Raw genomic sequence first — 15,562 nt, 5'->3', positions numbered from 1 at the left:
ATTCCATATGATGTGCATCACTTTAAAAAATTTTAAAGTTTTGATTTGAAAGGTGAACCCAAATATCAACAGAACATTTTATTGGTGCCCATCTAATCTCAAAGTAGGACTGTGGAGATCTGATTTAAATCAGACTGGACAGAACTTGATAATTGATTAATGAAATGACCAAGTTCTGTGTATTTTTTTTTTCTTCCATGATGTTTCTACTTTCTAAAATTTGGTTGCCAGTAAAAACAAATGGAATGGTAAGCAAATACAATCTGATTGGTTAATATAAATTAACATCTGAAAAAGGCTCAAAGCTTCAAAATACCTTTTTTCCTTTAAAAATAAATTACAAAGAAAGGCATTTCTGAAAATTACCGATGAATGACTTTAACATAATATATAGCTTACGCATGTTGATTTTTTTTTTTTGTAAATCATGTAGCATTCCTATATTATGGTGATGAAGTTTATCCTCAAGTCATTAGTACTGATGCAGTTAAGTATTTACTTTCACCTTTCCAGAAGTATACTCCTTTCATAGTAATACTTGTCATTTAATTTGAGACATTAGTTCTTTTAGTAAAGCATCCATCATAGCCCTACTGGCATGCTTTCAACCAAACAACCACTTGTCATAAAGTTTGTGTATTATGTCACTTATGTACATATGCTCCAGTAAAACTATTTCACTGCAAAGAAAGAACAATAGCACATAGATAACTCAAGTTTATAAGAAAAAATTCAAATCAAGAAACTTAGTAAGCATTCCTAAAGATTTTCTTACATTTATCAGTTTTGGTTTTAGGACAGACTTCGTCTTAAAAGCTGAATAAAAATGGACAAAATCATCATGGTATTGTCACAAAACTGTTTAATTGTTTACTGCACAAATCAGATTTAGTGTATGACCTGCTTTTTTTAAAACTTAAATGGCAGTGTGAACATGCAGAACCTTAATCCTTGAATGTACATGTACTGTTTTTGGAAATTTAAACCTGTTTTGCATCCTTCCTAACTTCCAAACTTACTTCTCACAAAGTGCAAATAATCAGAGTACAGATATTTGTAGCTATAGGTGTCATTTTGGAGAATCTGGATTACACATACATTTAAATGACATTTATTCACTTTCTTTCACGCCTTGTCCATCAAAATTCCAAAGAAGATTACTGTATAAATTCCTTGAATAATGCAACAGGCAAATTCTGTGCTAATGTCCTGCAACATTTTTAGGTACAGTCAAGCAAGAGGGGTGGTTCCATTTAAGATGGTTTTTGTCACGCGCTATGATGCAAGAGGGAATGTGCCTGCAGTTGGGAAGAAGTAGTACTACAAACATAAACAGAGATATGATAATGTCATCATTTATAAACTGTGCCCTGGAAAACACTGGCAGGGTAAAAAAATGGTACACAAGACAAATGAATTGGAGGCAATTATGTAACTTTTTATATATCTTCTGTATGTTATGTCATTTCTTTTATGTCAATTCGTACATAATACCTATTTTTCCCATATAAATATGTTCTTTCATACACATAAAAACAGTAGAAACAAGAATGTAAATTCAGATTTATTTTTAGTTAAATTTGACATCATGCTAAATTATCATTTTGAAGAAATGTCATATGTATAAATTATGAATAAATTACATTGTACATAACTCCTTTATCCCATTCATAGCTGAACATCCATACAGGAGATTTTGTTACGACAATTAATGTGCCGATCACTAAAAATTCATGAATGAATAAACTTTGTTTTAACTTTATTATGCTTAAATTTTAAATCTAAAATTAGTTTTTAAACTTACATTACTAAATGTATATACATGACCCATGTGACTATCTTTATAGACCTTTTTCGGGAAGTTGAATTTGGGTTTTTCCACTCCAATATTTAACGCATGCACTAGTCATTAACATAGTGTATGTTCATGAAGAAAGTTTCAAACAAATTTATAAAGGTTTGACATCTGTACACCCTTCACAGGAATAGTGTGTTTAAAAATCGTGAGTGAATAGCTCAGTAATCTGCCTAAAAAATAAAAGTAGATATGAGCATAAGATTCAAGAAGTATCAGAGAGGACCAGAACTGCTGACAGAATTTGTGGGCCATATGAAATATTATCCAGTAGGCCCCAATGAATCACAAACTGAAACAATGGTGGACCCCCTGACCGTTGTGGTCCCCCGGAATTTGTTCTACCCTGTCCGCGGTCCTGGATAGGACTTACAAAGTTGGATGATCCATTTCTGAAAGGGGTGGGTGGACGATTTTCCTGCAACCAGAATTACAAATTGTACAAATCTATGTGTATTTAGATGACTCTTCAAGACTATATACTTGTGAAAACATAAGGACTAACATATCTCTTTGTTGCATATAATTAATTTCAGTGGATGGATGCATACAGGTGAACACAGCATTATCAATGCCAATGTAATCAGATCCCAAGCACAATCCGAGAAGCCACACGAGTTACACATAGCTGATAGTACTGTAGCAACTGGCCGTTACCAATGTATCACAGGATGAGTTAACTCATCATTATTATCCATATTTGTTCAAGGAGTTAGCAAACTAAGGGGAGAGAGTAAATTCCTTAGCCAATCCAATGTCTCACAAGCAGTTCTGTGATTCATTCATTCCCATTTAATTTATTAACTTAATGGCAAATCTTTGTTGTAGTAGGGTTTAATGCCATTTTTCAGCACACGTTAGGCTATACATGGCAGCCAGTATTAATGGTGGAGGAAGAACCCAGGAAATCCCCGGAAAGAACCACCAACCATCGAGAAGCTACTGGCAAGCTTTCTCACATACCTACATTGGCTGAATCCGAGACTCGAACCCACGCAGACAGGGGTGAGATGGCAGTGATCCGTAACAGACAGCGCTTTAGACCACTCGGCCACTCGGGGCCCTGGCAAATCTTTGAGAAATCTGCCTAATACATGATGTGCCGCCTTTGGTGCTCATTATTTGCTGCTAATTAGACATGTTAACTTGTTCATTTTCGGATTATTCATTACCATGCAGTCATAAGAGGGGGGTTGGGGGGGGGTTAAGATGAGAGTCACGATGCAGTAACATAAAGAAACATATACTCATTTATTGTTAAAAATACTTGATGAAAACGTACAGTTCAACTCTTATAATTGTGGGCTGGCATATTATTGCTTACTACTATCTACGGCCAGCTGAAATAACAAATGTTCTATTCATGTATGAAGTGTAGGTCTCTAAGAGTTGCCCTACGTCAAATGCGCATGACCGTACCGGATGCGGCTATGGGATGGGTTTGGCCAGCTAAAAATAGTATCTGAAAATGATCTATAGACACCAAAAAAAGTAGTGAGCAGTCTGTCAGCTTGTTTACATCGAGAGCTTTCGTTTCTTTTGGCGATATTAGGTTAGAAATTGTAAACTAACAAATAGTATAACCTAGTTGTGTGCATTTCTTTGATGCTTTTCATATTTAAAATCGGTTTGTGGGAGGGGGACAAGCAAACGCGAATACTCTACTGTACTGTGATTATCATTTAATTAACATCGGATATTTTATGAAACATACCTGACCAAAGATTGACCGTTCTCACCATGGCCCTATTGTATCGAATGCCTCTTGAAAATGGAAGTAATTTTGCATAATTATAAAATGACTGCATGCGAAAATATATTTAACACTGCTGCTTACAGGCACGTTGCATCAGCTAGCCTCCTGATGTTCGCTTGTGCAACAACCGGTTCTACTTAAACTTGCAACGACGCCCAAGACGGACAAAGACGATCCTGAAACGTAAATGTAAATGCACAACTCAGCCAATTATTTACTGTTGATAAAATAATTATTCAGATAAATATATAAGAAATCGAAATGTCTGCTTTTTCCTATCTGCTGCTCGTTCTTTCTTTGAAATTACCCATTTGCATTAAATATTGTAACGAATTATGTTAAACGTTCAATATTGTTGTTGTTGTAGGGTTTAACGCCTTTTTTCAGCACACGATAGGCAATGCATGGCGGCCAGTATTAATGGTGGAGGAAGAAATCTGGAAAACCCCGGGAAGAACCACCGACCCACGAGAAGGCAGTGATCCGTAACGGAGAACGCTTTAGACCACTCGGCCACTCGGGGCCCCCATTCAATAATCCATTTCAGCGATTTTATTGCGCCTTATACGTATTTATAAAAGGTTCTGAAGTAAACACAATTCTTTATTCGTACTTTAAGTTAAATTTCTTAAATGGTTGTTAGTTGTTCTGTAAAGCCATATGAGAGCAATCTTTCAAATGAATTCTTCATTTGAAATACAAAGTGCTCATTGTTATATTAGACTAAACCTCTAATCTGGGATTATGCTGAATTCATTTAAAGACATTCTGAATTACTTCATTATATACATCAAGACTGTTGGTACCTCAGTTCATACAAGACTGTTGGCACATCTGCACATTCAGTACTGGAATTCGACTTGTTGTGGAACTTTGATAATTATGGGGGATGTTTTATTCACAATACTGTAATTTCCATGTCAATTTTTCACTTTTGTATATTAGGGGAATTAATTATTTGTTAAATGATACTAAATTTCTTATTTTTGCTTTTCTGTTAATCAGTTTAATACCATTTAGTCGTATCAGAAATTATGGGTCGTCCAACATCTGCGGGTTGTGTGTGTGTGTGTGTGTGTGTGTGTGTGTGTGTGTGTGTGTTTATATATAAATATTTCAGAGAAATTAAAGTTGCCTTCGAAATTTAAAATGACTTTATTTTGGAATTTTCATTGTCCGTGGTAAATATTTTGATTTTACATATTTGAGAAATCGTTAGTGAAACCAACGCATTCTCACAATGTCATTTAAAGTGGCAAAATTTGTTTTCAATCCGACGCTTTAACTATTTAAGTCCTTGAAAAAGGACTAGTTGCTTGAGCTTAAAGTCATTGAAAAAGGACTAGTTGTTTGAGCTTATCAGACATTCTGATATATTTCTAGCGATTGGCTTTTTTAACGCAGCAAGAGATAGAAAATGTTTTGATTCAATATTTGGTGGAAACGAATTTTTTTTAAAAAATAAAAGTGCCTTGTGTTTGATTAGTTAGTATGGATTTTTACAAGCCAGTGGTCTTTACTCGACCGAGCAGTGTCAAACCCTGGCGCGATTCCCGCCAGATATCATAAGTTTACCCCAAATTTCCTAAGACTTCCATACAACTTCAGTTGTAAATTAGAAAGCCCGACGTGTCCGTTCTATACTTCAATTTTACTCTAATCAATACAAGACCACAGATCTCACAACCTATGCAATATATATCAACCGCACCTCAGCGTGGTTTCTCTTCGTTAAGTTTCCGTACCGCAAGCAGTTCACGCCATAGAAACTATACGACTGTCCCTTAACAAATGGAACTATGCCACCTTAGGCCAGTCAAACTGTGGCTTCCAGGTAAATTGCGCTACTACAACTGCGTCACATTTGCCACCATGTCGACATAACCGGTACCAGCCGACTCCCTTCTTATTGGTTCTATTGTGTAATATACCGGTTTCCTACCGTAAATATTGATACTGCAGTCACGCTACCAATGTACCCGACTAGATTTTAGTAAGGACTTTATTATTCGTAGGAAATTAAAAGAATTGTAATTTTAAATAAAACAGATGGATTTGGAGTTAAGAAAGTTTCAGAAAGAAATGTTGGAAAGACAAATTCAGAAAGACGAAAAGTGGAGAAAATTATAACTGCAGAGAGAGAAAAGGGAGAAACAGAGATAAAAGTAAGTTCGAGTGCAGCAGAGAGGGCGAACAGACCTTTTGCTGAAACGTTATTTTGAAAACCAAGACCACATACGAAAAAAAATAAAAATAAGGTCACTAACGCTAAACTAAAGCCTCTATTTTTACCGATAGTTTCTCTAACTAGGTTAGTTTATTTTGTTACCTTATCGTTGTCGTTAGTGGTTACCCACCGGACGTTTCACCGAGGTCAGGCCCTCTCTGCTGCTATAATAAGATCATTATTTATATATCAACAATGACACCAGGTACGGAATCTTATACAAATAGATTAGCTACAGAAAGATTGAAAGCAATCAAAAAGTTTTTGTCTGTTCGTGATTCACTTAGGCAAAAACTTCAATAACATCAAGAATCTCAAGTTAATACGCAGAAGGTACAGAAAAATTATTTAAACATATTACAAAGGTTACAGAAAGAGTCGCAGAGGCTACTGAAGGTCTTCTTCCAACATTTAAACAAACTGCTGAGCAGACTGAAAAGATAGCAAAAAGAATTAAACAAACAAAAAAGATTTTAAGAGATCTTCCAACTGATCTAGCTGCTGCTCAACATCTTCTTGTAGGTGAATAAATACTTGAAGGTATTAGCGAAATAAAAAAAGATCTTGCACCCAAACCAAAATAAAATATTGAATTGATTAAAAAATTAAGAGATGATTTTATTGAGGAACTTAAAAATTATAAAGAAAAAGATTTACCTCGTGTGCCATTAACGGGTATTTTTAATAAGTCTAAAATTTTAAAACCTGGTTATGATGCTGTAAATGATAATTTCGTGAAGTGGGTATCTCGCATATATTACAACAAAAAAACAAGCTAGAGATAGTGATCTAAAATATAAAAGTTTTGTTAGTGAAATAAAAAGACTTTATAGTGAGGCACTGAAACAATCAGAACCACAACCTCCTGAGCAAGAACCTAGTTCTCATAGAAACATATTTAAAATTGGAAGTCATTCATTACTTAATAATCGAGCATCATCAGCAGGTATTATTGCTGCTTTTTTTGGAGATAGAAAAAATTATTTAAATAAAGATTTTTTTGAACAGATAGGACCTGAAAAATGGATTGCTACAGTAAATGCCGCCCATAAATATCGAGATTCTTTAGATACTACTAGTCAGGATTTTATTGACTTTAAACAAAACGTAATGACACCTAGAGAGGGAATATGTAACATAAGTAGTGTAGTGAGACCTAGAGAGGATATATACAAAAGACTAGCTAAAGAAACAAATAAGGCTGTTGAAGAAGTTAAACAGCGATATAATGACCCTGATGAAATTTACGAACCTAAGTCAGACGCTGCTGGAAGTGGTTTTTACTCAGCTACGTCAGGAGGAAGCGGTCGTATTGTTTGTCCTAACAATATTCTCTCTGACGTAGATAGATTAAAAATTGTGATTGGAGAAAAAATTGCTGGAAATAATTCGCCGGAAATTATTAATGAAATATCTGATACATGTCGAAGATTATTTACTGGCGGTATTATGGATCACAACATTTATCATTCTCTCATTAATACAATTGTTGATGAATACTACAGTATTTAGATAAATAAGTAATAAATACAATAATTATACTGATCAACGTTGACCAACCATAGTTAGAGTAGTAAATTCGCGATTACCAACTTACAGAGCGATTTATGGAGATGGGCTCGGTGATGTTGTTCATGGTTTATTGAGAAGGATAGCCCCAAAAGCAATACCGATTGTAAAACAATTAGGGATGAAGGCTATTGAGGCTGTTCATGAAAAATATTCCTAGCGCTGTTGATGAGCTTGCTGGTAAAGGGTTCTTGACAATCAAAAATAAACTAGCACGGTTAATTAGACGAAAACCGCAGCAAGTAAAATTACCCAGAACTGAAGTTACGCCTGCAAATGTCAGTAAAATAATAAATCAAGCCACAAATAAAAAACTATCAGAGTTGGCTGGTGAAGCAGGAAAAATATATAGCTGCTAGTCTGATAGCATAAAGTGGTATTCGTGTTAGACGATAATGATTATAATAAAATGTTCAAACGTGTATCCAATCCAGCGTTTGACATAGACACGCGGGTCTTAAAGATGAATGTATCACGATTATCAGTTTTATTCTTATGACACACGTGTACCAAATCAACGGGGTCGAATCGAATTACAACCTCAAGATACAAGCAGATATATCTTACCCGCTGAAGCATTTATTGAGGTTGAAAGTGAAATTATAAAAGCAGATGATACTTAATACGCAGCTGATGTTAGAATTGGTTTTGTCAACAACGGCATCATGGCGTTGTTTGACAGTGCCACGTAAATCATCGACAGAAGAAATATTCAATCAATTCAGAAGGACGTCGACGTTGCCACGACAGTAATAGGTCTAGCAAGATATTCAGATGATTATACAAGATCAGCCGTTCCGTCAATGATGTTTAAAAAAGACACTCATGACCACCCTGACAAAAGACATTATGATTTAAGACGACCAATAAATGTTGCCGACAACGCCGACGCTGATATATGGCCGATGGTTAATAATGCTAAACCATAATTTAACTTAGGATTTTTATCACGCGATCAATGTTGAAAGGTAATCATCGAAGATTTTCATGCGCAATTTCACTGTCACATATTTTTGGATTTTGCAGATATGTTAGAAAGGTTATTTTTGGAGCCATGCATATACTTGTACTTGTAAGAAAGGTTACTGACGATGATGCGCTCTGGCGCTCTATCGATGATGCCGGTAAAGTAATACTGACAAAACTTTCGTTGTGGATGCCAGTAATGACTCAAACAATTAACGAAGAACAAAATTACTTTCTTTTATGGATCAAGGTGGTAAATCGATAGAATCATGGTCGACGATGACCACAGATGGTGTTCAAGGTGCTATTAATGGTTTATTTACATGACAAATATCATCACAGCAAGGTGTTTCTGCACCATGGCATATATTTATTGCCTTCCAGGATACTGCACGAGTAAATTCACAAACACGTTGTCACATGATATTTGACAAACTTGCAGTTAGTGAAGTCTCTTTAAGAATAAATGGACAGCAACAACCAACTGAAGATATATTGTTAAAGTTTGATCAAAATTATGTAGCACGTGCATATCATCGTTTGATGACATTTATGGGATGTGATCAAAATATAGATAATGGCCTACAATTATCACAACTAGATTTTACAACATTATATCCGATTTATTACTTTTCACTGGAACATCTTGATTTAGCTAGACAATCTGACGTTGATATTCACTTTCGCGCTCGAGTAAACGTATTACACGCTGGTGGTAATTACAGAGCAATTGCAGTTATTCTTTCAAATAAATCAATCTTACTTGATTGTGCTGGTGGAAGAATGAGAGTTGTTGATGCACCAGTAGAAAACATGTAATTAAATCACTTATCATATTATAAAAATGTCGTATAGTCACGTTAAGGTTATTATGATTTCAAATCAGGTGAAAAAAAGTACAATAAAACTTGCAAGTAAATGCGGAACAAAAATATTATTAAAAAAGATGAAGTTTCTAGTGATGGTCTCAGCAAATTATCATTACCAAGACTCAACTCAAACATTTCAATATGGCTTTAGAATCAAAAACCAGAGTTCAACTTCATCTTTCTCCGAGTTCCATTAAAGACTCAATTAAAACAGGTGATATATTTCCACTTCTTGCAGCTATACCAGCGTTATTAGCCGCTAAAGCCTCAGCTGTAGCAAAAACAGCTGCACTTGGTACTGTTGGGACAGCCGCTGGAATTGCATTAAAGAAAGCAACAGGTTCTGGTCCAGGAACTCACTGGGTTGCATACGCGATTGATCCACATGGAATTGTTTATTTTGATTCGAATGGGCTAGCGCCACCAATTGAATTTCTAAAATATACAAACACAGTAAAAAATATTCCAGTCTGGTATTCAACATTACCAACGCAAACAATAACAGATCCACCGATATGTGGTCATGAAGTAATTAATGTACTCAATGCTATATCATAATCAACATTACCACCTCATAAAGTCGTGCATGATTATACAAGTAACCGCGTCGTTTTAAACAGATCTTAAAGTATGAGGGTTGATATTTACTGAAGATCTTCTCTTTGTGGTACCACTAAGGGCAAGAAGGAAAAAGATGATCTTTCTCATTCACATCCTTTACCTCAAACAATAAATATCAGAAATACCAACATTAAATTCACACAATCAGTACGAAACCTAAGTGTTACTTTAGACAGTACTCTCACATTGCACCAACATGTCATGAACATATGCAAGGCTGCATATCTTGAGCTGAGACGCATCAGCTCCATTCGCAAATATCTTTCAGTTGATGCCACTATAACACTTGTGTGTTCATTAGTACTTTCAAGACGACTATTGTAACTCAATTCTGTCTGGCTTATCTCAATATCTGCTCCAGAAACTTCAAAAAGTTAAAAACACAGCTGCTCAGATCATACTAAGAGTACCACGATAAGAGCACACCTCCCCGCTGCTTTGTATCCTACACTGGCTATCCATTCGATCCAGAATCAAACACAAAATTTGTTCTCTGTGCTACTTTTCACTGTCTGACTCTAGTCCAACATACCTACCCTTCCTCACCCATGTGTATACACCAGCAAGATACTTACGCTCCTCTTCTAAAAATCGTAGACTCATTATTCCAAGCATGAAACCAGTCATATGGACAACGTTCTTTTGCATACCAGGGCCCAGCAACGTGGAATGAAGTTCCCACTGAACTTAGACAGAAAGACACAGTCATCACATTCAAGAGGGCTCTCAAAACTTACTTATTTCGACTGGAAGAACAAACTTAAAGACCTAATAATGTTTCCTACCTTAAATATTCTCATCATGTTTTTATGTTTTCTAATTTCATGGTGTTTGTTTTTGTAATCATATAATTATGTTTTTTTATCATATAGGTGATGTCTAATGTTGCAAAGCGCGTATAGCTTCTAAAGATTAGGCACTATACAAAGTCTTCATTATTATTATTATTATTATTATTATTATTATTATTTATCAAATTACGCGACTAAAGATGAACTTGCCGATATTATGAACATCTCTGGAGTTCACCGAGATGAAGTTGTTATTGTTCAGGATAAATACGGTATTTCTAAGACGAGCAACATCAAATGGAATGATATAGTTCGTAGAGTTCTTGGTGCTACTACGGATAACATTCCAGTATTTACCGACGGCAACACAGAGACTCAAATATATCATTCTCCACTATTATAAACGAAATTGCAAGAAAAGCTGATAATCGTTTGCAGAACACCGGTGATATAATGACGGACGAACTCAGCATGGACAGAAATAAGATAGACGTTTTAAGAGATCCAATGATGAAAATGCTGCAACAAAAGTTATGTAGACACAGTAGATACTAAATTATCCACGCTACGAGATGAGTATGATTCTCACTTAAGTGCGTTTACAAGACTTCGCAGAAACGTTTAAAAATTGAATGCAATCGCAGATTATTTCTTTGGCACTCCGTTGACTGTTGACATAAAACTGTGATATTAACACAAAACTTGGCGATATTAAAACAGCTATATTAGATATTGAAACGATTAGAAAAAACTAGAAGATGTTATAAGTGGGATTCCTGAGATCTTTAAAAAGTATACACAGTGTCATCAGGATTCTCAACATTGTCTCAGCAAAATAACACTATCAAACATAAGGGGCCCCGAGTGGCCGAGTGGTCTAAAGCGCTCACCGTTCCGGATCACTGCCATCTCACCTCTGTCTGCGTGGGTTCGAGTCCAAGGCTCGGCTAGCGTGGGTACTTGGGAAAGCCTGCCAGTAGCTTCTCGTGGGTCGATGGTTCTTCCCTGGGTTTTCCCGGGTTCTTCCTCCACCATTTATACTGGCCGCCATGTATAGTCTATATTGTGCTGAAAAATGGCGTTAAACCCTAGAACAGCAACAACAACTATCAAACATACCGCAGAAGTCACTGGTGTGTACAGGCTGTCCGTGTTCAGCGCTGTCCGTGTTCAGCGCTGCAAAATTGAAGATATTTACTACGTATCCCTGGCGTCATTCAACCGATGTTTTTTTTTTTTTCTGGAGTTGTGTCTATTGTTTTTAATAGCGGAGACGAAGAAATATTTATTCTGGAAATATCTGATAAGAAATTAACCGCAACGTCTTGCTGGTAGTGTCTGGAATTTGTGGCTGAAACACCTCAGTTGATTACTAAATAAAATATAACGAGCCTTCCGATTAATGTTCAACTTGATGTTGCAGCGCAACGTTATAAATATAATCAAGTACGTGAATGGAAAAAAGTTTGAAAAATATCGTTGACGAGATTTTAGTCAAAATAAAGAAATCTCGCAGACGTGTAGTTATTGTTGATATAACTGTTTATTCAGCGTCTGCTGTTATTGCCGGAACCGACGTGTTATTATCAACAATAACAATGATGACATCAGTAGTTGTAACAATTTGTGCTTCAACTGCAACAACGATTGCCGGTATTCTCAATATCGGTGCAAAAACAATATGCACGTGCACAAATGCAAAATGACATGATTATATAATAAAATTACGCACAACGACGTTAGCATACTTCAAATTAGCCTAGTTATTATCGGCAAGTCTTAGTGATGGAAAAATATCAGATTGTGAGTTCACGGAGATGATCAAAATCTACAAAGAAGCAATGCCCGTGATTGATTTAGAAAATCAGGATTTAAATAACAATGTCAACTCCACTGACATCGCCAAGCGAGCTTCTTCAACAAATCGTAACGAACACAACTCACTCATAAACAACAACGCTATCAGTGAGCTCAACTAATCCAGAATTTAGTGTTAACATTCAAACTGCAATTCCAGTGAAAGAAATCGCACTAGCACAATTACGAGTATATTACAGCTGGCCAAAGATAAGACTAAATTCATTTGTTGGATTGCAGGCGAATAATTCGGTTGTATTTGCAGATAAAATAAAGATGATGGAACACCTGATTGGCAGGTTGTTTCTATTCCTACAGGCAATTATCAGATCGAACAAATCAATGATGAATTTCAACGCAGACTAAAAGCTATAACTGGAAGAGAAGCAAACATAGCTATAACAGTTCACGAACCAACATTACCGGCTGCGATTGAGATAAATTCGCAAGATTACGTTGTAGATATTTATCATTCGTCAATCAGATCTATTTTAGGTTGGCCTGAAATTCCACCAGAGTATAATGGACCACTAGAACCGAAACAAGATAATTTTAATACAGACAGAAACATATTTATACAACTTCCAGAATATCGGAAACAATATCCGTGGGCATATATGGATGAAAATCTAAACGTGAAATTTTTTATTTTACAGCGTCTGACGACACAACACTTCCTATAATGGAAAGAACTATATATAGTATTCAATATCCCAGCGGAGAACCATATATCGAGGAAGAATTTATTAACAGTTTTCCGAATCAAATTAAGTCCGAACACTCTAAATCACTTATAGATTTACGAAATTTACTTTCCGGCATCATACAATATTACATCAGTGATGTACTTCAACAGATCATTGAAACAATAGAGCATTTAAAACAGGTTGAATCAGATTTCAAGTTTGTCAATAAAGTTATTGTTGAAAAACTAATTCTCGAAGCTGATGAAATAGTTAGGAACGACGTCTTCATTGACAAGAGAGGACGTAGATATGAAAAACAGATACTACTTAAAAATTATTTATTGATCATTGCAAAATAACTGAAGCAGATATACTAAAATTTATACTTTCCAGATTTAATATCGACGAACTAAAGAAATCAGTCAACGATCTTACCAAAGAAAACGTTCCTAAAATACTCGAGTCATGGAGAAAAATAGCCCCACCAGCATTTCTTCTAAGACATAACAATATTTCGTATGGTGAAGGTCGTCATATTTCACCAGCAATCGTTAATATAACTTCAACTATTGCAGTCAATCTTGTAGGTGATGGAATTGATGACAGCTATCAAATAGATCTTGCAAAGTCAAATCAAGCTCAAGAAGAATATATTCTTTATACATTTACTCCACAATTACCTCCTGGATATTTGATTGTACCAGAATCTAATAATCATGTTTATCAACGACGTCATAATACGCTATTTTCAAGAATAAATTGCAAACTTATTAACCAATTCGGACACTTAAGACGTAAGATCTTAACGATTTTCAACCTCAGCGTGATGCCAGATTTATTTTATTGATGACAAAATTATCTTTTTGTATACAATTGTCGAAGAAAAACTATCAGATTTCGTAATTCTTGAGGGTGATAACCCAAACGATTCTCTAATTGATTTATCGATAAATCGATAATTTTGCCATAAATTCTTGTATAAGACACCTAAAAATAACGCGTTACATGTGGCTTTTTTGGTCAGTTATTTGACAGACGTTCGAGTAAAAAAGAGAATTTATCGAAAAATGGTCAAAACCAATTAGAGAACCGCTGAAGTTTTATACCTCAAACATTACGAAATCTGACATATTTTCCTTGACTAAAATGACTAAAATGGCTGAAAACAAGATGAATTTGACTAATTTTCATGAAAAAATAAGAAATTTTAACAAAATTCAGAAAAAATGAAATATTTCTGCAAAAATAAGAAATTATTATAATAAAATATTGTCCGTAGATTATTTGATCATGGAGATATTTTTGCAGAGTGTTTTATATTATATAATGTACCAACATCTGAGAGTTCCTACACGACATGGAGGATGTACTTGAAAACGCCATCAGAACAATAATGACACAGTCTCCAGTCAACACAGAACAATTTAGTGTTAATATAGTTATTGACGAATACGGCAACGAATACCTTTTGTTGAAACAGAAACAATAAGATGAACTGCTGCGAGAACATATTTCTATGATCACGTGTGATATAGATCAGATTATGAATTACGCACATTCCTGTATTAAATTTTATCTGCTTAAAAGATATTGTTTAACGCTGAATAAAAAATCTAATTTGGTATATTCTAAAAAATAAATATAAATTACAAAATATATTATAACAGAACATTTTTTTTACTGATTCTCGCTCAGATTTTAGATAAATCAGTCTGATTTTATATTTTGATTGGGTGAAAACCCCAATCTGTAAATTTTCCTTTTTTTCTGCTAAAAAAATCAAAATCAGATAAATTTCAGTACAAATAAAAACACATTACTTTTCACTGTTTCATGACAATTTAACGATTTATCGATAAATCATTTAGAGAATCGCTGGGGTTTTTACCCTAAAAAATCTGCAATTTCACTGAATTTGTACTGAAAAAATCGACCAAAATCGATGCAAAAGCGATGAATTTTGACCAGATTTCACCAAAATCTCGGAAAATCAACATAAATTTCTCGCTAATCACTCTCCCTAGAGAGGTTGATACTACAATCACTTTCATAAGTGACAGCGTTTTCGTTTTCACGATCTGATATGATCTATTTCAATTTTCTTACGTGTGTATTGATTTGTTTTGTTTCGTATTCGTTGGATAATTTTGATCTGATGTTCTCAAATTCCGATCGAAAGAGGGATGAATTTTTCAACTACTATATTATTCATCGTTGACAAAGATTGCAACATTATTTGATCAATGGTTTTAATCAACCGGTATATCCACCTTCAAATTTATGATTTTGCAATGATTCAAAATCAGAAATAATTTTCTCTGGATCAGTTTGAATTTTTATGCCATCATGTTTTAATTTTTTAATT

At 34.9% G+C, this 15,562-nt stretch overlaps 1 protein-coding gene across 2 annotated transcripts in view; it reads right to left on the bottom strand.

Annotated features, from left to right (window-relative positions):
• The window catches only part of LOC149773178 (threonylcarbamoyl-AMP synthase-like), a 56,689-nt gene extending 52,935 nt beyond the window's left edge, over positions 1-3,754 (bottom strand). The window contains exon 1 of one of the 2 annotated variants that reach the window (XM_089946672.1): positions 3,570-3,754. In XM_089946672.1, coding sequence (XP_089802798.1) covers positions 3,570-3,663 — 94 coding nt within the window. In that variant the 5' untranslated portion in view covers positions 3,664-3,754. The remainder of the gene's footprint in view (positions 1-3,569) is intronic. The other variant, XM_089946675.1, reaches the window with a different exon arrangement.
• Positions 3,755-15,562: the final 11,808 nt, after the last annotated feature.

The sequence above is a fragment of the Sinohyriopsis cumingii genome, unplaced genomic scaffold (assembly GCF_028554795.1).
Source record: "Sinohyriopsis cumingii isolate HCF-2022 unplaced genomic scaffold, ASM2855479v2 utg000837l, whole genome shotgun sequence".
Lineage (NCBI taxonomy): Eukaryota > Metazoa > Mollusca > Bivalvia > Unionida > Unionidae > Sinohyriopsis > Sinohyriopsis cumingii.
Note: the sequence above shows the minus strand (reverse complement) of the source record. Positions and strands in the feature narration are given on the sequence as shown.